Source organism: Aquarana catesbeiana, linkage group LG13 (assembly GCF_042186555.1).
Source record: "Aquarana catesbeiana isolate 2022-GZ linkage group LG13, ASM4218655v1, whole genome shotgun sequence".
Classification (NCBI taxonomy): domain Eukaryota; kingdom Metazoa; phylum Chordata; class Amphibia; order Anura; family Ranidae; genus Aquarana; species Aquarana catesbeiana.
Genome location: NC_133336.1, coordinates 222,271,564 through 222,293,772, shown reverse-complemented (window position 1 = coordinate 222,293,772; position 22,209 = coordinate 222,271,564). Strand labels below are relative to the sequence as shown.

Below are 22,209 nucleotides of genomic sequence, written 5' to 3'. Positions count from 1 at the left end.
GAATGTCCTGGCAAAAACTGTGATAGGTGGGGAAAGAGGAAAGGAATAATAACAAGTAGTGCACATAGCATATATCAGAAAATAAACATGCATGAGGGAATGGCAGTTCACACAGGGTAGATAACAGGAATTATATATACAGTTTAATGTGTGGTGTACCACCCAACTACTTAAGGGGGAGTATCATCCTTAATCTCCTATCTTAACTATCTAATATGTACAGTAATAAAGAGAGCATGAATATTTAGCATTATCATCCATGTTGGATCACGGTCTCTCCTTGTCCAAGGAAGCCACAACGGTGCAAGAACACCTGAAAGAGAGAAATAAACAGTAATGCAAATGCATCCTATCCCTATAATAACATAGTGCAATATGTACATGAGTGATTAAGTAATTGTTACTTGTCCTTAGCCAAGGACAGCATAGCAGTGTAAATACACTCTATAATAGATCTGAACCATATACATATGGAAGTGGAGAATGCCACCCCCTTTCCATTGATCTAAAGAAACCTTCCTTAGAATGTTCTATCAAATACTCCTAAAATGAATAGAGGTTCACTCAGGTCAGCCCCGCTCATGCCATCTGGTGACCAACACTAGAAACCGTTCTGATGTGTGGGTTAGTCCATTACTTACATGGACGGTAAGAATTGGACCCTTTGCCAAAGCTCATTCTACCTGACTAGCTAAATACCCCAGTCTCCTTGATGTATCACAGTCCATCAAAATTTTCACTTGATTGTGAACAATATTTCCCAGCAGTTTCCCTTCTTCTTTAAGGGTATCTGCGGGGACAAGGGCACAGCTGCATTCTGGCAATAGGCAGCCAGGCCTTGATGCAAGGGACCGCAAGGGACCGCAGGTCCCCTTACAATAGTAGCCTCAGTCTGTCCACATGACAGCCGGGAACTGAGGAAGACTTCCTTTTTAGTTGAGGAACAAACTTGCTGAATGTCACATCAGCAGATTGCTTTTCAGAGGGAGGCACACTGACAACTTTCAGAGCACTAGCCAGCATGACTCAAGTGGGCACTCCCTGTATCTATCAGCAGCATTCAGTCCAGCACAAGCTCAGCAGTACAGCCAGCAGGAATGTTCTCCACTGGCAACAATTTTGTGCAGAAATGAAGTGGCTTCCAGCATAGTGTCCTTCACTTCACACAGCACATATTTGTAATCCACAAAGTTTAGTGAACAGACGTACTTTCATCTGGCAACTTCAAATTTTCTCCTTTTTGTAGTTACCGTAGTAACAACGTGTTTAGTGTCCTTTTTGTCTGGCTTGCGGATAATCACACTGTCCAGATTAATTTTTACGGCCATAACCCCAGGTGTGCAACACTGAAACGTACCTCTCAGCAACTTTCGGTGACCGCTTCGGAAATTCTACCTGTAGAAAGATCTGGAGGAAACTGCGCACAGCTTCATCTACCTATTGGGTCTCTTTAACAAGAATTTCCTCCACTAGATGAACCGGTATGTAGGGATACAGGTACCCATATTCCTCAGCCACTTTCTTTTATGATGATTCGCTGCACCTTGGACAGCCTGGGCAGGGTCTTAGGGTCTCCATACCCAGGTAGGACCTGTGCGTCTGGAGCACGCTGAACTGGGTACCCAGCAACAACATCTGGCTTGCAATCAGACTTATTCACTGGCGTTTGCTTGGTGTGGTGAGCCTTGGGGACCCATCAAGCCCATCAATCCTCCTCAAAAGATCTAGTAATGCATACCAATGGAGCTGCATTGGCAGAGAGCTTGATTTTTACGCTAGCGGCAGTAGCGGAGGGAACTACATCCTCCTCCTCCTCTGTCACACATTTGCTTCTCATCACTGTCACTCCACTTCCCCGTCCAAGATAAAGTGTCCGAAAACAATTCAGATAATCCATCAGAGGGGATTTCTGAATTTGTTATGGTGGAGCACTCTTCGGCTGGGAGGTAGTTGCGCTTGGCACTGGCTTTAACTGGCACAACCGTGTTGTCTCCCTCAATGGCCACAGGTATCACCTCCCCTACAGGCACACAGCTTTGACCCCTTGCAGGATTACCGGACTCCGGTACTTTTTTTTTTTTTTTTCCCCGGTGGCTCAGACATCAAAGCAAGCAGATGGGCCCGACTGCGGCCTCGAGGGCCATGACCGGAGCGCTGGGTCCTGGGGCAGTCGTTAAGACAGGGATAGCAGCTTCCTGCACGACTCTGGTGATGGGATGCATAATAAAACAGTCTATGAGAAGTATAGATGTTACTTGCCACTGTCCCACGGAGCCAGACGAAATCCCGATGGAGCTGTAGCCGGTTGCTATGGGCGACTGCTGCGAGGATAACGCCTTTTCCCCACGGGTGCAAAAATGTAGCAAGGTCTTGGGGGCCATTTTGGTCTGAGAACCTCCAGAGTTGGACAGCTGACATCCTTCTGTGTAGAGTGGGTTACAAGTCATGGTGGGTGTAATGTAAGGTAGATTCATGGGCGCCAGACACTTTTTGAATACAAAGAGATTTATTTTCTCTTGGACAGAACTGTGGGAGAGAGGATTTAGGGCCAGGACACCCTTAAGTAGTTGCGATGGTAATTAGCAGACGACTCCGACACTTCTAAAGGAAGACAGCCATGCAGGGAAAGGTACCCAGCAGGTCACCACGTCTGCATGAGTAGGATCGCTGTCTTCTATGGCAACAATATTATTACAATTTCTGTACTTCTTCTAAAATCCCTTCTTGTAGATCTTCACTCCACTGAGTTCCCAGTCTCTCCTCACTAGACTTGCCGATCCACAGCCACTGGATCTCCTGAGCTCTTCCAACGTTCTCACTGAGTATCATCCCTACTGGGTCTCTAGCTTGGCACTCAGATACTCTTCAAGCGTCGCCTCCGCTGGCCTGCTCAGTCCCTGGCTTGACACCTGCTGAAGTTTCCCAATTCTTCACCGTCCCCGATTGGTGAGAATACTGCTCCGGTACCTGCTTCAACTACTCAGTGTTCCCTGGTAATAAGGTGGTTGGTCCCTTTAATGGGGACAGCTTCCCCTCTACCTCTGACCAAGACAGGTTCTCCGACCGACAGAACTGTCACTTCTGGTTGAACTGCAGTCCCAACCGTGCGCTGCTCTCCTGCTTCTGGATAGGCCCTCCGACAGCCAAGCAGCCAGATGTTCCCGGGATAGGCCCAATCTCTGGCCTAGCAGCCCCGGGCGGACGACACACGTCCACCCAGACAGCCGATCACCTGACCTCACCCAAATGAATAGGTTGTCCCAGCAGGCCAAGGGACCCAAGAAGATCCCTGCCCATTGGCTGAGATACCCCATCTATCCCTAATCTGTCCTTGCAATGCCCTTATTTTATCTAATGTCACCAGATGACAGAAGAGAGAAGTGCAACAATTCCAGACTTCGGGTGAAATCAGTTGATCCCTAACAATTAGCCAAGGCAACTATACCTGGCAGGTAAATTTAAGAGCAACCCTGCCTAAACATGCTACACTATTATACCCCAATCCCCCCTATCTTCTTCTATTATACCCTAATCCCCCCTCTGTCCTTCTATTATACTCCAATCCTCCCTCTGTCCTTCTATTATACCCCAATCCCCCCTCTGTCCTTCTATTATACCCCAATCCTCCCTCTGTCCTTCTATTATACCCCAATCCTCCCCTCTGTCCTTCTATTATACCCCAATCCCCCCTCTGTCCTTCTATTATACTCCAATCCTCCCTCTGTCCTTCTATTATACCCCAATCCCCCCTCTGTCCTTCTATTATACCCCAATCCTCCCTCTGTCCCTCTATTATACCCCAATCCTCCCTCTGTCCTTCTATTATACTCCAATCCCCCCTCTGTCCTTCTATTATACTCCAATCCCCCCTCTGTCCTTCTATTATACCCCAATCCCCCCTCTGTCCTTCTATTATACCCCAATCCCCCCTCTGTCCTTCTATTATACCCCAATCCTCCCTCTGTCCTTCTATTATACCCCAATCCTCCCTCTATTATACCCCAATCCCCCCTCTGTCCTTCTATTATATCCCAATCCTCCCCTCTGTCCTTCTATTATATCCCAATCCTCCCCTCTGTCCTTCTATTATACCCCAATCCTCCCTCTGTCCCTCTATTATACCCCAATCCTCCCTCTGTCCTTCTATTATACCCCAATCCCCCTTCTGTCCTTCTATTATACCCCAATCCTCCCTCTGTCCTTCTATTATACTCCAATCCTCCCTCTGTCCTTCTATTATACCCCAATCCTCCCTCTGTCCTTCTATTATACCCCAATCCCTCCCTCTGTCCTTCTATTATACCCCAATCCCTCCCTCTGTCCTTCTATTATACCCCAATCCCCCCTCTGTCCTTCTATTATACCCCAATCCCCCCTCTGTCCTTCTATTATACCCCAATCCCCCCTCTGTCCTTCTATTATACCCCAATCCCCCCTCTGTCCTTCTATTATACTCCAATCCTCCCCTCTGTCCTTCTATTATACCCCAATCCTCCCTCTGTCCTTCTATTATACCCCAATCCTCCCTCTGTCCTTCTATTATACCCCAATCTCCCCTCTGTCCTTCTATTATACCCCAATCCCCCCTCTGTCCTTCTATTATACTCCAATCCTCCCCTCTGTCCTTCTATTATACCCCAATCCTCCCTCTGTCCTTCTATTATACCCCAATCCTCCCTCTGTCCTTCTATTATACCCCAATCCTCCCTCTGTCCTTCTATTATACCCCAATCCTCCCCTCTGTCCTTCTATTATACCCCAATCCTCCCTCTGTCCTTCTATTATACCCCAATCCTCCCTCTGTCCCTCTATTATACCCCAATCCTCCCTCTGTCCCTCTATTATACTCCAGTCCTCCCTCTGTCCTTCTATTATATCCCAATCCTCCCCTCTGTCCTTCTATTATACCCCAATCCTCCCTCTGTCCCTCTATTATACCCCAATCCTCCCTCTGTCCTTCTATTATACTCCAATCCTCCCTCTGTCCTTCTATTATACCCCAATCCCCCCTCTGTCCTTCTATTATACCCCAATCACCCCTCTGTCCTTCTATTATACCCCAATCCCCCCTCTGTCCTTCTATTATACTCCAATCACCCCCCCAGTCATGTGACCTTTGCTCCTCCAATCACCTTCTTGCTCTATACTAGGACACTACGGTCAGAGTCTCCACGTGTGGGATTGGACGAAGCACACCCGCATACAGACGTTGGACCTGGGGGTGGACGGACTAATTCCTCTGGCGATCCGATTTCTGCACAACCCGGACGCTGCGCAGGGATTCGTCGGCTGTGCGCTCGGCTCCTCCATCTTCCGCTTCTACAAGACGGCGGTAAGCAGCTGTGGGGGATGGGGGCTCAATGTTTTTTATTGAGGGGGGGGGGGAGAATCTTCTGCAGGTCGGCTTTGTGGAGTGGCGGGTTGTTGGCAAACTTTCCTGCAGACTCTTACCTGCATCTGTTCTGTAGATCCTGGAATAGGCCACGCCCACACACCTGCTGAAACCTATACACATGGGCGTGATCACATGACCCGACCCCCGAGGTGACCTGAGGGCAGCATTACCGGGGTGACATATTTCATGTAATAGGCCAGGTATAGGAGCAGGGGGACGAGCATGCTGCCATGTCTGTGTAGAGACTGTATACCGTTGCCTTGGTTGCAAGGAAGAGAAACTACGGTATAGCAATTTATAATTAATTGGTGAAGCAAATTTATACAAACCTAAAAATACAAGTGGTGTCCCCCTGAATGTGACCTGGTATCTACCTTATAAAGTACAGCAGAGTTCAGACTGGGGGAGGGAGATGCAGCACATAGAACCAATCCGTTCTGCTCTAGTGCTAACAAAGATAATGCTGCTAGGAGGAGAGAGCAGAGTGACGGAGAGAGGAGCTCCGAGGGGGCGGGTTGAATAATATTGGCCATTTGGAAGACTGAGGACATCTTGTGGTGGAAAAGGTGTACTGCGGAGGACCCCCCCCCCCCTTTTTCCCCCTTTTTTTTTTTTTTTTTTTTTTTTTCTCTTCCTTTTTATTGAGCCATAATAGGTTTTTTGTTTTTTTTTTTTTTTTTTTTACCCCTACAGGATGGAAAATGGGCGGCTGAGAAGGTCATCCAGGTGCTACATAAGAAGGTGGAGGGCTGGGCGCTGCCAGAGATGCCGGGTGAGTGGCTGTATGATGACCCTGATTGGGTGAGAGAATAGCTCCGCCCCCCCCCCCCCCCCCAGCTGCTGCCATAAGGACATAGTGTTTTTTTTCCTTCCTTCCGGCTGTACCGGCTCCTCTACAGGAATAAAATGTCTTCCTCTGATTTCACTGCACACTCCGAGCTTCTCACAATGTGCATTAGAAGCTGCAGCAAGTCAGATAGAGCCCCGCCCCCTTACCTGGCTGAAGGACGTCCAGCATCAACTATTCCACCGTACCTGGCCCCACCCCCCTTTCATCAGTTCTTTCGATCATGGAGGCTCAACATCACATGTGGGCGTTACCTATGCAAATACAGGGAACGCCCTAGGAACGCCCACTCCTCCCAGACTGACACCCGACCATCCAAGGCATTTTGATATTTGCAGAACTCCTCCCAGGGCTTTTAAAAGAAGTGCTGTGATGCACTGAGGAAGCCCCTCCCACCAGCTATTGATCTGCCTGCATTGCATAGAGAAGCACAGAGGTGTAATGTTAGTTTGCGGGCGGTCGGGGGAATCGGGCAGTAGGAGGGTCGGTCAAACCGATTTAGATTCAACCAAATCCAGAAAATTCTAATCGCCATTCAAACTTTTTCTATTTGAAAATTCAAATTTCAGAGGACAGTTCTATTCTTTCTATTGTGTTTTTTTTTTTATATATATATATATATATATATATATATATATATATATATATATATATATATTCTTTTATTTTCTCCTGTTATATTCAAAATTCGAATTTTCAGGTTTCTATTTTTTTCCATTCCTGTAATTTCTATTCTATTTTTTTCTGTTCTTTTCTATACTATTCCCTTATTTTCTATTCTCCTTTTTATTTATTTTCTGTTCTGTTTTACTCTATTCTCCTTTTTTTTTTTTTTTTTTTTTTTAATTATATTCTATTCAAAATTTCAAAAGATTATATTTTATTCTCCATCCCTCCACAGGTAATCTTTGCTGCCTTCAAGTTCCAACTTTTAACTGCAACTGCTTCGCTGTTTTTAATTGTGCTTCAATGGTAATCTAGGCTGCCTACAAATTCTTTACCTCTGTCCATATCACTGTGATGTTGATTTTGCTTTCTTATTGTCTATACCTAAAATTATGAGCTGTTCTTATCTTTAAAGCCGTGACCCCCCCCCCCCTCCCCCCTGCTGTGTCTTGTAGTCTGCCTTTTGGTGTGAGAAGTTTTGTTCTGTTAGTTTAATTGGCAATAATACCCCCACCCCACTCAGTATACATTTAGGCCTTCTCTAGGGGATGCATAGCCAAGGGGTTTCTGGACCCACATACCAATAAAACCTCCAGGACACTGAGTCTGATTATTCCCCCCCCCCCCCCCCCCCCCACATAAGTCACACTACTGTATCGCCTCTCTCACCCTTCTGCATCTCCTAATGTCTGGAGATATCTCCCCAAATCCTGGACCGCCATCATTTTACCTTTTTGGCCAACATACCTGGCAACCCCTATCCTCTGACAGCAGCCGCAATCTACACAATCTCATTTCTATTCCTCTTCTGCCTAGAACCAGCCTCCCCTTCTCCTGTGCCCTTTGGAATGCCCGCTCTGTTTGCAACAAACTTACCACCATCCGCGACCTATTTATCACAAACTCCTTCAACCTATTTGCAATTACGGAGACCTGGATTCAAGAATCTGACCTTGCTTCTCCTCCTGCCCTCTCCCATGGTGGCCTCCTGTGGACTCGCTCTCCCAGGCCTAGTGGACGGAAAGGAGGTGGCGTTGGAATCCTCCTATCCCCCTCAAAGCACTTTTCAGGTTCTTAATCCACCCCCCCCTCTCTGTCCCTCTCCTCCATTTGAAGCTCACAGTATTCGTCTGTTTTCTCCAGTTTCGTTGAGAGTTGCTGTGATCTATCGGCCTCCTGGACCGGTATCAAGCTTCCTTGATGACTTCTCTGCCTGGCTACCCTACTTGCTCTCTTCTGAAATTCCAACAATCATTCTTGGTTAATCTTAACACTCCAGCTACTTCAAAATTTCTGAACCTAACCTCCTTTTGACCTAAAACAATGGACAAGCGCTTCTACTCACATAGTTGAAAACATTGTAAAAAAAATTTTACGAAATATGGCCGTGGTTTATGCGAAATAGTGGACGTGGCTTAAATGGGCGTGGCTCAAAAGGGTGTGTGGTTAGAGTCTGAGATGAATAAGGGATGGAGGGAGAAAGAAAGAAAGAAAGGACAGCAGCCCCAGATCCTACACCACAATAGAAATCTGTGTATTCCAGAAAGTTTAACAAATCAGCAGATAAAGATACTCCAAACACCTGGGGTTATCGCTTCAATCATCCCGACACCATGCGTGTTATTTCTATTATTACATTGTAATATAAAATGAAATCATTCAACTCACCTTAATGCAGAATCAGTGGAAGCCCTGAGCGTGTCACCTGCCATGTCGCCTGCCACCAGATGCCATCAGGTGCCCCCCAGCAGAGTCCGTCCTTGCATCCAGGTGCCCCCCAGCAGAGTCCGTCCTTGCATCCAGGTGCCCCCCAGCAGAGTCCGTCCTTGCATCCAGGTGCCCCCAGCAGCAGTGGCGTAGCGTGGGTTGTCAGCGCCTGGTGCAAGGCAAGAAATTTGCGCCCCCTAACCTATGGACTTTTAGAACTCCCCGAGTCCCTTCCTACAATAGTACTTACTAGCCTGATTCCTACACTGACCACTACATTGACCTACCTATCCACTACGCTGACCTACATGACTCCTAGACTGACCATTACACTTACCTACCTGATTAATATACTGACCAGTACATTGACCTACCTGTCCACTACACACTACATTGACCACTACACTACAGTGATTACCACTACACTACACTACAATACCCAGCAGAGCCGTGTCCAGAAGATGGTACCTGCGGTGCGTGAGGATGTGGGGTCAACCTAGGCCAAGCTGGGGGTCTGGGGAGTCTTCCAAAGGGAGCCTTGTGAAAGGGGGGAGCCAGGACCTTCAGTGTCCCCAGCCAGCGGAGCCCCGGTCCTTCCATCAGTGTCCCTGCTCGTCAGACACACGGCGGCGGGTAGAGGCTGATCACTTCCTTTTGTTCAGTGGAGACCGGGGAGGGGTCGCCAATCCCTGCAGCCAAAAGGCTTCAGTGTATAATAGTATTTTCTATTTGTACACTGAAGAGAGAGGCCGCCCCTCTGCACTGAACACAAGGGGAAGCAACACTCGTGGCGGCAGCCATTTTTGTGTAGCCGCTGCCGTTTTTAGCCAAAAACATTCCTGATTTTCCCGGGACAAAAGAAAAATCCCGGGAAAATAATCGGGACAAGCTTAAATTGGGATGAGGGTCCCAAAATTGGGATTGTCCCGGGAAAATCGGGACTGTTGGCAACTGCCTTGACCTTATATTTCCCTACCTATGCACTTCACACAACCTCTCAAACATTCATTTTCCTCTCTCTGATCAACCACCTTAATAGTTTCACTCTCTCCTTATCTTCCACCTCCTTGCCTTCCAACTACCAAACTATTACCCGTAGAAACCTTCGCCACCTTAACCCTGCTCTTCTTCTTCTTTCTGCTACATATTGTCTCTATGCCAAAATCTCATCCTTGTCCTGCCCCAACCTGGCCACTTCTATCTACAACAGTTCACTGTCATCCACCCTGGATACCTTGGCCCCCCCCCCCTCCCCCGTCACTACGGACAGAATCAGGCTCCGACCGCTACAACCCTGGCAGACAGACAATACCGGAGGCCTCAAAAACGTAGCCGTGCTCTTGAGCGTCTTTGACATAAGACTAAGTCACAGCATGATTTCAGCCAATATAAAATCGCCAACCCTCTCCTCCTCAAAAAAACTCAATTTGCTTGGTATCCATGGCTGCGCTCTCCATTGGTTCAAATCTTGCCTATCTCACCGCACCTTCAGTGACACTTACAACTCTACTTCCTGCTCTGCAACTCCTCTTACCGTTGGGTTCCCCCCAAGGTTCTGTTCTTGGACCTCTACTATTGTCGATCTACACATCTGCTCTGGGTCAACCACCATTTATATGCCGATGACACCCAAATCTATCTCTCTACCCCTCAGCTCCACCCCATCAGTCTCCTCACACATCACTGATTTACTAATAGACCTATCAACCTGGATGTCACACCCCTTCCTCAAACTGAATCTATCTAAAACCGAGCTCATAATATTTCCTCCCCCACGTGCCCCTTCCCCTGACTTCTTTGTCAAGGTCAATGGCACATCTATCAGTCCGTCCCCACATGCCAGGGTGCTAGAGGTAACCCTAGACTCTGAACTGTCCTTTCAGGCCCACATCCAACTCCTGTCCACATCATGCCGCCTCAGCCTCTGCAACATCTCCAGAAGAAGCCCCCTTTTAACCAATGACACCACCAAGCTTCTAATTCACTCCCTGATCATCTCTCGCCTCGACTACAGCAACTCCCTCCTCATCGGATTACCTTTACATAGACTATCCCCCCTTCAGTCCATAATGAATGCCGCTGCAAGACTCATCCACCTTACCAACCATTCAGTGTCTCCTCCACCCCTCTCTGCCAATCCCTCCACTGGCTTCCACTCACCCAACGAATAAAATTCAAAGTACTAACAATAGTTTACAAAGCCGTCCACAACTCGGCCCCCCAGCTATATCACTAACCCAGTCCCAAAATACCAACCAAGCCGCTCTCTTCGGTCCTCCCAAGACCTCCTGCTCTCTAGCTCCCTCGTCACCTCCTCCCATATCCACCTCCAGGATTTCTCCAGAGCTTCTCCCATCCTTTGGAACTCCCTACCCCCAATCTGTCCGACTGTCCCCTAATCTATCCATCTTTAGACGATCCCTGAAAACCCTTCTCTATAAAGAAGCCTATGCTGCTTCTAACTAATACACTGTTTTACTTCCTCCATCAGCTCATCCCCCACAGCTATTACCTTTTGTATCAATTGACCCCCCTCCTAGATTGTAAGCTCTAGTGATCAGGGCCCTCTGATTCCTCTTGTACCAAATTGTAATGTAATGGTAATGTCTGCCTTCATTTTGTTAAGTGCTGCGCAAACTGTTGGCGCTATATAAATCCTGTATAATAATAATTCAATTTTTTTCCCATTCCTTTTCATTTATAATCTATTTTTCCTTTTAATTTCCTTTTTTTTTAAATTCTATTTTTAATAATTTATTTATTTTTTATCCCACTCCCTTATTTTCTATTTTTTATTCTATTCTTTTTTCTATGCTTCTTTTTATTATATTCCTTTATCTTCTATTCTATTCAAATTTTTTTATTTTATTCTATTGTTGTTTTTTTCTCAATTCCTTTCATTTCTGTTCTATTTAATTTTCTGTTTCTTTCGTTTTGCATCATTTATAAATCTGCCCCTCACTGCCATGAACTCGCCACGGGAGCCCGGGGCACAATCTGACAGAAAAAATGATTCTGTCGGCTATTGTGCACATGCGCCGTCACAACAGCTGATCGTAAAATCAGCTGTTGTGCTGTTCCGTACGGCGCATGCACAGTTCAACCCGGGCACTTCTCGACAGTACACCCGGAGGACGGAGGGAGGATTTTAGTCCAGGGGGAGGAGCCGGTACACTCGGAGAATGGAGGGAGGAGATCAGTCCAGGGGGAGGAGCCTGTACACCCGGAGGATGGAGGGAGGATTTTAGTCCAGGGGGAGGAGCCTGTGCACCCGGAGGATGGAGGGAGGATTTGAGTTCAGGGGAAGGAGCCTGTACACCCGGAGGATGGAGGGAGGATTTCAGTCCAGGGGGAGGAGCCTGTACACCCGGAGGATGGAGGGAGGATTTTAGTCCAGGGGGAGGAGCTTGTACACCCAGAGAATGGAGGGAGGATTTTAGTCCAGGGGGAGGAGCCTGTACACTCGGAGGATTTTAGTCCACGGGGAGGAGCCTGTACACCCGGAGGATGGAGGGAGGATTTTAGTCCAGGGGGAGGAGCCTATACACCCAGAGGATGGAGGGAGGATTTGTCCAGGGGGAGGAGCCTGTACACTCGGAGGATGGGGGAAGGAGTTGTAGTCATTTCTGTCCTCCCTCTTCTCAGGGCTCATCACGGATATCCTGATTTCTCTGGACGATCGCTTCCTGTACTTCTGTAATTGGGTGCACGGCGACATCCGGCAGTATGACATCACCGACCCGTGTCACCCCAAACTGGTGGGGCAGGTGAGTGACCCCCTCCCATTTCTGGGTCTTGGCAACCGCTGTCTTGAAGGAGTTTTCACCTTCAGTAGGGGGGGAGGGTTCTTCACAGTAAGAGCAAGCATGTCATGAATTCTTTGTATTAAGAGCGGTATGGGTGGGGCTTTGTGGAGTCTCTGCTGGGTTTTCATTGGTGCCTGTGTCCCCAGTGGGAGGATTTAGTCTTACTTTCTGTATCCTGAGGAACAGAGATTTCACTTTTAGTATGGAAGGGGTTCTTCATGGTAAGAGCAGTACAAGAGGGCTGTTTACAGTGATAGTGGTATGGGAAGGGCTCTTTACAGTTAGAGTGATGTGGGAAGAATTATTTGCATCAAGGGTGGTATGGGAAGGGCTTTTCACTGCAAGAGTTGTAGGAGAAGGATACTTTACAGTAAGAGTGGTATATGAAGGGTTCTTCACAGTAAAGGCAGTAAAGTTGTGGAACTTACTACAACAAAGGAAAATTATAAAACCATAGAAAGATGTGATGCTGAGATCTCATGTGTCTGTCCAACATTTTGTCATCTCATATATTTTTTTTTCTCCAGATATTTCTAGCTGGCAGCATTCTCAAGGGCGGTGCAGTGAAAGTGCTGGAAGATCCGGAGCTAAAAGATCAGCCAGATCCAGGATCCATTGAGGTGAGCGCCCCTTATTGTACCCCCCAGTGCCTGTATGGGGGGATAGTGACCCCTCTCTTCTTCCTCCGCTGTAAAGTTCACTGTATCATATTATCTATATTCTGATATGTGAATGTTCCCCGGGTAATGCTTAGCAACCCCTGTCTTGAAGGAGTTTTCACCTTCAGTAGGGGGGAGGGTTCTTTACAGTAAGAGCAAGCATGTCATGAATTCTTTGTATTAAGAGCGGTATGGGTAGGGCTTTGTGGAGTCTCTTCTGGGTTTTCATTGGTGCCTGTGTCCCCCCGGTGGGAGGATTTAGTCTCACTTTCTGTATCAGGAGGAACAGAGATTTCACTTTTAGTATGGGAGGGGTTCTTCATGGTAAGAGCAGTACAGGAGGGCTGTTTACAGTGATAGTGGTATGGGAAGGGCTCTTTACAGTAAGAGTGATGTGGGAAGAATTATTTGCATCAAGGGTGGTATGGGAAAGGCTTTTCACTGCAAGAGTTGTATGAGAAGGGTACTTTACAGTAAGAGTGGTATATGAAGGGTTCTTCACAGTAAAGGCAGTAAAGTTGTGGAACTTACTACAACAAAGGAAAAATAAAAAGATAGAAAGATGTGATGCTGAGATCTCATGTGTCTGTCCAACATTTTGTCATCTCATATATTTTTTTTTTCCTCCAGATATTTCTAGCTGGCAGCATTCTCAAGGGCGGTGCAGTGAAAGTGCTGGAAGATCAGGAGCTAAAAGGTCAGCCGGATCCAGTATTCATCAAGGTGAGCGCCCCTTATTGTACCCCCAAGTGCCTGTATGGGGGGGGGGATAGTGACCCCTCTCTTCTTCCTCCGCTGTAAAGTTCACTGTATCATATTATCTATATTCTGATATGTGAACGTTCCCCGGGTAATGCTTAGTAAATGTGTGCAGGGGAGGAAGATTCTGGGGGGACCTCATATGATCCAACTCAGCCTGGACGGGAAGAGGCTCTACGCCACCACCTCGCTGTACAGCGCCTGGGACAAACAGTTCTACCCGGACATGATCAAGTGAGTGACCGGGCTCCTCTGTCCCACCCCTCCTCCTCCCTCCTTACCCCTTCCCCTCGGGTGGGACCGGGCTCCTCTGTCCCACCCCTGCCCCTCCTTGTCTTCTACTCTGTCCCACCCCTTTCCCATGTCCTGTCCTCTGTCCCACCCATTCCCACTTCCTGGCCTTTCTCTCCCTTGCCTCCTTTTCTCCCTCTGACCTCTCATCTCCCCCCCAGGGAAGGCGCCGTCATGATGCAGATTGATGTGGATACAGAGAAGGGAGGACTCTCCATCAATGAGAACTTCCTGGTGGATTTCGGGAAGGAGCCGGATGGTCCCGCTCTCGCCCACGAGTGCCGCTATGAGGGAGGAGACTGCACCTCCGACATCTGGATCTAACACCCAAACCCCTCCCCCAACATCTAAATCTAACCCCCCCCACCACCATCTGGATCTAGCCACCCCCCCTCTTAACTCAAGTCACATGTCAGTTATAGGTGGAGTCTAGTGGGAGGGAGTCCCCATCAATCCACATGTCCCGGGTATAAGTCCATGTTCTGCTGCTTCCATCCCTATAATGAGAAGATGTAAGAGATGATCTGCTCCCCCCATTATGACATCATAGAGTGATTGCTCCACCCACAATGCCTACGCTGCTACCTCTTGACCAATGAGGATTTGTTTTCTGTGTCTGATTATTAAAGAGCTGCTCCGCCCAGAACTGAGCGTCACCGAGTCACTGCGTCCTCTGCCTGTCGTCTCTTCATTACACTCGCACAATGTTCCTGTGACTGCTGAGAGTCACTCCGCCCACAACTGACAGTTCAGAGCTTTGAATGATGCTGGACAGTTAACCCGCCATGACAGTTCCTTCTGTTTCTGGAGGACTGTACTGGTTGAGTTCCTGACATGTGCAGAACAAAATAATTTTGTTTTGATTCGTTTTTTACATAAATTAATTAAGGTAAATTTGTTTAATTTTCAGGTTTTATTTTATTTATTCAAATCGATTTCACATTTTTCTAATTGAATTCCATTCTAAATACAATTTATTCTATTCAAAATTAGAATTTCGTAAAACGGGTATATTCTTACTATTCTATTCTTTTCTGTTTGAATTTATTTTATTAACATTTTGGAAAATGGTTATATTTCTTCTATTTTATTCTATTCCTTTGTTTTCTATTTTATTCTATTTTCCTTTATTCTATCCCCTTTTTTTCCTATTCTATGTTTTTTTTCTATTCTTTTATTTTCTATTCTGTTTTGTTTTACTCTATTCTTCTTCTTTTCTATTCTATTCAGATTTATTCTATTTGAATTTTGGAAAATGGTTATATTCTTTTATTTTCTATTCTATTTGAAATCCACATTTCAGGAGATGGTTATATTCTTTCTATTTTTTTTATTCTATTTCATTATTTTCTATTCTATTCTTTTATTTTCTGTTCTGTTTTACTCTATTGTATTATATTTTTTTCTATTCTATTCCTTTTATTTTCTACTCCATTTTATTCTCTTCGGAAATTTGAATTCGAAAAGGATTCGAATTTCGTTCAGATTAGTTTAAATTTGTTACTATTGTAATTCCGAAATTTGGATACATATAACAAAAAATGTGTCAGAATTTCAATTCTGAAAAACCGCACATGTCTAGTGAGTTCCCAGCTCCACCCGCATGATATCCTCCTTTTTTGAGGGGTTCCCACTTTCCTGGGCTGGGTGATTTCATAAAGTGTGGGTGGAGCTGAGAACACAACCCAGGAAATATTCACCAATCAGACCCCCCACGAGATATGGACTCCTTGTCCTCCGCTGGGGCTCCGCCCACAAATATCACATCTGGGTGGAGTGGCTGCCAGGCCTGGCCCCGCCTCCTTACAGCAACATCGGGTTATTTCACCCACGACTGAGACAAGGCAAACTCCACCCCCATTAAATGTGAAGCCGTCCTCGACTGTGAGAAGCCTTGGATGGAAGCTGAGTCTTGGGCTTCCTGCCCCCTCCAGGAAGTCACTTGCAGTGAAGCTGAAGAAGCTTGGCTTGTATCTAGAAGGAGACAGCTCCAACCTGAGGCTTCTCACCTGGGTGGAGCCTCGTATCGCCTGGGGATCTGCAATCAGATGACGGAGCAGAAGCTCTCTGTTTTTTGTTATTGTTGTGTCCCCCATTAGGGAGATCCTCTCTCACTTCCTGTCGTGTCACTAGAACAGGAATTGAAGGAACACGGGGGGGGGGGCGCTTGGAATTTTGCTACAGAGAAAACTCAGAATAAACAAGAGGTATGATGGATAGTTAACCCCCCTCCTCTTTAGTGTCACCATTATCCTCTGACTGAGCCCCAAATCTCCACCTGAATGACCGCTGTGTTCTCAGCTCCGCCCCCTATCCAGCAGGGGATGCCACAGCGAGAGATTGCTGGTTGGGAGCAACGTGAAAGTTCTGCTGAATCTGGCTCCCCAGTGGATGATATTGAGCTCTTGTACTGTGCGATGATGGCGGCTTGCATGCTGGCTGTGAAGCTTCTGTGCAAACCTGATTGGCCAATTGGATTCAGACCCCGCCCCCCCCAACAAGGTTTGCTCAATCAGCCCCCCCCCAAGAGCCTCCACATGTGGTTAAAGGGGAACTCCGGGCAGAAATAATCCTTTAGAATCCATATTTACAGAATGATCCAAAAATCATCTAATAGAAGTGTGCGATCCTTCCCTTCTACTGGCTTCCTGCTGGGAGGGGGCGGGGCTATCAGCCTATCCCTGGGAGGAGGGAACTCAGTGACCTCTCTACTCTAGTCCAATAAGGAGGCTGGGGGCGGGGCAGTGACTGAGCTGTGTTGTCAATGCAGACTGGAGAAAAGTGAGGTCACCCTCCTGGCTGAACCCCGAGAACGGCTGAGCAGAACCAAAAATCTTCCAGAAGGGCCAATGGATGCCATGTGTGTACAAAACAGTCCGCCTCTGACCCCACCCCCAGACTCAACACTCTGACCTCTGACCCCACCCCCAGACTCATTACTGTGACCCCACCCCCAGACTAAACACTCTGACCCCACCCCCAGACTCAACACTCTGACCCCGCCCCCAGACTCAACACTCTGACCCCGCCCCCAGACTCAACACTCTGACCCCGCCCCCAGACTCAACACCATGACCCCACCCCCAGACCCAACACTCTGACCCCACCCCCAGACACAACACTGTGACCCCACCCCCAGACTCAACACCGTGACCTCTGACCCCACCCCCAGACTTATCACTGTGACCCCACCCCCAGACTCATCACTGTGACCCCACCCCCCAGACTCAACACTCTGACCCCGCCCCCAGATGAAACACTCTGACCCCACCCCCCAGACTCAACCCTTTTACCCCGCCCCCAGACTCAACACTGCCACCCCTGACCCCACCCCCAGACTCAACACTATGATCTCTGACCCCAGACTCAGTATTGTGGGGGTCATGCTGATCCTCTGATCACACGGATGATTTGGAGAGGTATTGAAGTCGGAGGATCAGCATCACAGCAACCAGGACCCCTCCTCCAACCGTGACCCCAGAGTCATCCCGTGACCTCAGACCCCCCATATGGGGGATTGTGGAGATGCTGTGCCCAAGAGCTTGCAATCTACAATCCCCACCGTTCAGGGCAGAGCTACAAAGGGCATGCTGGGACTTGTAGTTCTCCCCATAGAGATAATAGTACAGTGTATACATTGTATTATTATTATTATCTGGCTCTCAGACAAGGCTGGGACTTGTAGACCCGCCCCTGATTCCATTGATTGGTGTTTTGGTGACTGGGTGTGTTTCAGTTTAAGAGAGAGGCGTGGCCTCCTTACTCTACCGCCCACCAACCTTCCTTGTATGTTGTGACATGTGATTTCCGGGAATGGTGCCACTGGACGGGGAATCACTGGGAGAGCAGAGCGGCCCCTGCACTCCCCCATGTGGGAGGGGCTACCAGAGAGGCACCAAACCCCGCCCACTCATGGGCTGAGGGTCATAAATCACCTCATAGAGGAGCCAGGTGATGTGTGAGGAGATCACACCCGCCAGACACTTCTCTGTGGGGTCACCAGACACTTCTATACATCTGTGGGGTCACCAGATGCGGGGCGTCTCCATCTCTGGGGTCACCAGACACGGGGGGGTCTCCATCTCTGGGGTCACCAGATGTGGGGGGTCATGGGGCGTCTCCATCTCTGTGGTCACCAGACACGGGGGGTCTCCATCTCTGTGGTCACCAGACACGGGGGGTCTCCATCTCTGGGTCACCAGACACGGGGGGTCTCCATCTCTGGGGTCACCAGACATGGGGCGTCTCCATCTCTGGGGTCACCAGACACGGGGCGTCTCCATCTCTGGGGTCACCAGACACGGGGGGTCTCCATCTCTGGGGTCACCAGACATGGGGCGTCTCCATCTCTGGGGTCCCCGGACACGGGGCGTCCCCATCTGTGGGGTCAGCGGACACGGGGCGTCCCCATCTGTGGGGTCAGCGGACACGGGGCGTCCCCATCTGTGGGGTCAGCAGACACGGGGCGTCCTCATCTGTGGGGTCAGCAGAAATGGGGCGTCCTCATCTGTGGGGTCACCAGACACGGGGCATCCCCATCTGTGGGGTCACCAGACACGGGGCATCCCCATCTGTGGGGTCAGCAGACACGGGGCGTCCCCATCTGTGGGGTCAGCAGACACGGGGCGTCCTCATCTGTGGGGTCACCAGACACGGGGCATCCCCATCTGTGGGGTCACCAGACACGGGGCATCCCCATCTGTGGGGTCACCAGACACGGGGCATCCCCATCTGTGGGGTCACCAGACACGGGGCGTCTCCATCTGTGGGGTCAGCAGACTCGGGGCATCTCCATCTGTGGGGTCACCAGACACGGGGCATCCCCATCTGTGGGGTCACCAGACACGGGGCATCCCCATCTGTGGGGTCACCAGACACGGGGCGTCTCCATCTGTGGGGTCACCAGACACAGGGGTGTCTCCATCTCTGGGTTCACCAGACACAGGGCGTCTCCATCTGTGGGGTCAGCAGACACGGGGCGTCTCCATCTGTGGGGTCAGCAGACACGGGGCGTCTCCATCTGTGGGGTCAGCAGACACGGGGCGTCTCCATCCGTGGGGTCAGCAGACACGGGGCGTCTCCATCTGTGGGGTCAGCAGGCACAGGGCGTCCTTGTTTGATGGTGGGGGATGGTGTTCTTGGGTCAGAGGCAGCATTCCTCCTCCAAACACGGCGAGTTGAGTTGATGCCAAAGAGCTCGATTTTGGTCTCATCTGACCACAACACTTTCACCCAGTTCTCCTCTGAATCATTCAGATGTTAATTAGCCGACTTCAGATGGACCTGTACATGTGATTTCTTGGGCAGGAGGACCTTGCAGGGGCAGCAGGATTTCAGTCCTTTACGGCGTAATGTGTTACCAATTGTTTTCTTGGTGACTATGGTCCCAGCTGAGATCATTGACAAGATTCTCCCATGTAGTTTTGGGCTGATTCCTCACCATTCTCATGATCATTGAAACTCCAGGTGAGATCTTGTATGGAGCCCCAGACCGAGGGAGATTGACAGTTATTTTGTGTTTCTTCCATTGGCAAATAATGGCACCAACTGTTGTCACCCTCTCACCAAGCTGCCCGGCTTGTAGCCCATTCCAGCCTTGTGTAGGTCTACAATCTTGTCCCTGACACACTTGGACAGCCCTTTGGTCTTTGTCATGGTGGAGCAGGGCCATCTTACTGAGCGGGAATCCCTGGGCACTGCCCAGGGGCCCCAGGTTCACCTGGGGGCCTATCAGAGCCAAATAGAAGAAGCAGTGGGGCAAGGGAGTCAGGCTTAGCGAGCACAGGCAGTCTGGCAGGCAGGGCTGCCATCAGGGGTACAGCCCATACACTAAGGGCCCGGCTGTCTGGCGGGGAGAAGGCAGTTGCGGGTGCAGGAGAGCTCCGTGCCTGCGCTGGATTTTGGAATGTGAGAGAGACATTGAGCTGACATCGGGCTCTTTGCTGCCCCCCTCTGGTAAATTCCAGCATATGCACCCTTCGTGTGTCCTGCACAAGAGCTGGGACAAGGAACTCCACCTAACAAGTAACGGGGGGGGGGTTGTGTGTGTCTGTGTACATGTGTGTGTCTGTGTACATGTGTGTGAGGGGGGCTGAGAGTGTAGTACAGGTGTGAGGGGGGGGGCTGAGAGCGTACAGGTGTGAGGGAGGCTGAGAGCGTACAGGTGTGAGGGAGGCTGAGAGCGTACAGGTGTGTGAGGGGGGCTGAGAGCGTACAGGTGTGTGAGGGGGGCTGAGAGTGTACAGGTGTGTGGGGGGGGCTGAGAGCGTACAGGTGTGGGGGGGCTGAGAGCGTACAGGTGTGGGGGGCTGAGAGCGTACAGGTGTGGGGGGCTGAGAGCGTACAGGTGTGGGGGGGCTGAGAGCGTACAGGTGTGAGGGGGGGCTGAGAGCGTACAGGTGTGAGGGGGGGCTGAGAGCGTACAGGTGTGAGGGGGGCTGAGAGCGTACAGGTGTGAGGGGGGGCTGAGAGCGTACAGGTGTGAGGGGGGCTGAGAGCGTACAGGTGTGAGGGGGGCTGAGAGCGTACATGTGTGTGAGGGGGGCTGAGAGCGTACAGGTGTGGGGGGGCTGAGAGCGTACAGGTGTGGGGGGGCTGAGAGCGTACAGGTGTGAGGTGTGTAAATTGGGCAAGCTTGTAGGGTTCCCTTAGCATTACTTTGCCCAGGGGCCCCTGATGTTATTAAGATGGCCCTGTGGTGGAGAGATTGGATTCTGATTGATTAATTGCTTCTGTGGACAGGTCTCTTTTATACAGGTAACAAGCTGAGATAAGGAACAATCCCTTTAAGAGAGTGCTCCTAATCCCAGCTCATTACCTGTATAGAAGACACCTGGGAGCCAGAAATCTTGCCGATTGATAAGGTGAGAGTTCTTCTTTAACCACTTCCATACCGGGCATTTTCGCCCCCTTCCTGCCCAGGCCATTTTTCAGCTTTCAGCGCTGTCACATTTTTATTTTTTGCGCTAAAAACAAAAGAAGAGCGACAAGTTTAAAAAAAAACACAATAATTTTTACCTTTTGCGATAATAAATATCCAATTTTTTTTTTCTTTAAAACAAATTTTTTCTCAGTTTAGGCCGATATGTATTCTTGTACAATATATAAAAAAATCGCAATAAGCGTATATTGATTGGTATGCTCAAAAGTTAGAGCGTCTACAAAATAGGGGATAGATTTATAACATTTTTATTTTTTTTAATTTCTTTACTAGTAATGGCGGCGATCTGCGATTTTTATCGTGACTGCGATATTGCGGCGGACACGTCGGACACTTTTGACATATATTTGGGACCATTCACATTTATACAGCGATCCGTGTATAAAAATGCATTGATTAATGTATAAATGTGACAGGCAGGGAAGGGGTTAACACTAGGGGGCGATCGAGGGGTTAACTGTGTTTGCTAGGGAGTGATTCTAACTGCAGGGGGAGGGGACTCACTAGGGGAGGAGACCGATTGGTGTTCCTCTGTACTGGGAACACACCATCGGTCTCCTCTCCTCTGACAGGACCGTGGATCTGTGTGTTTACACACACAGATCCACAGTACTGCTGTGTTACCGGTAATCGCGGGTGCCCGGCGGACATCGCGGCCGCCAAGCCCGCGCACCGGGTGCCCGGTGACACGGCGGGCGCGCGCGATCGCCGACGGCGGCACGCGCGCCCCCTGGTGGGCTGGGAAAGCGAGGCCGTCATATGACACCCGCCCGCCACGAGAGCTGCGCCGCCTGGCTGTCAATTGACGGCCGGCGGTCAGCAAGCAGTTAAAGGTAGTTTACTAGAATTACTAAATTACTGATAAGAGTAACAGAAAGGGTCCTCACAATGGAGATATCCAGGATCTTCAGCTAGCCCGGCGTTGGTGCACTTGGTGTCCTGTTGAGCAGGATAAACAAAGGGGTACTTGAAATTATCCTGGTAGGCAAAAATGAGATGTAGGATGCTAGCTGTATCCTGATAGGCAAAGTGGAATGTAGTGACTGTTCAGCAGGGTGCAAGTGTTCCTACAAATGTGGGCACTGGTGAGGCAATGTTGCCTGACTACCGTGTCTTTAAAGATGGGCAAATGCCCGCTC

The 22,209-nt window shown here is 49.1% G+C and overlaps 1 protein-coding gene across 1 annotated transcript in view; it reads left to right on the top strand.

The window, feature by feature from the left end:
• LOC141116756 (methanethiol oxidase-like) overlaps positions 1–14,799 on the top strand; it is a 105,390-nt gene extending 90,591 nt beyond the window's left edge. The window contains exons 7-12 of the mRNA XM_073609161.1: positions 5,151–5,332; positions 6,089–6,167; positions 12,261–12,382; positions 13,711–13,803; positions 13,955–14,073; positions 14,292–14,799. Of these exons, the coding sequence (XP_073465262.1) occupies positions 5,151–5,332; positions 6,089–6,167; positions 12,261–12,382; positions 13,711–13,803; positions 13,955–14,073; positions 14,292–14,454 (758 nt within the window). The 3' untranslated portion in view covers positions 14,455–14,799. The remainder of the gene's footprint in view (positions 1–5,150; positions 5,333–6,088; positions 6,168–12,260; positions 12,383–13,710; positions 13,804–13,954; positions 14,074–14,291) is intronic.
• Positions 14,800–22,209: the final 7,410 nt, after the last annotated feature.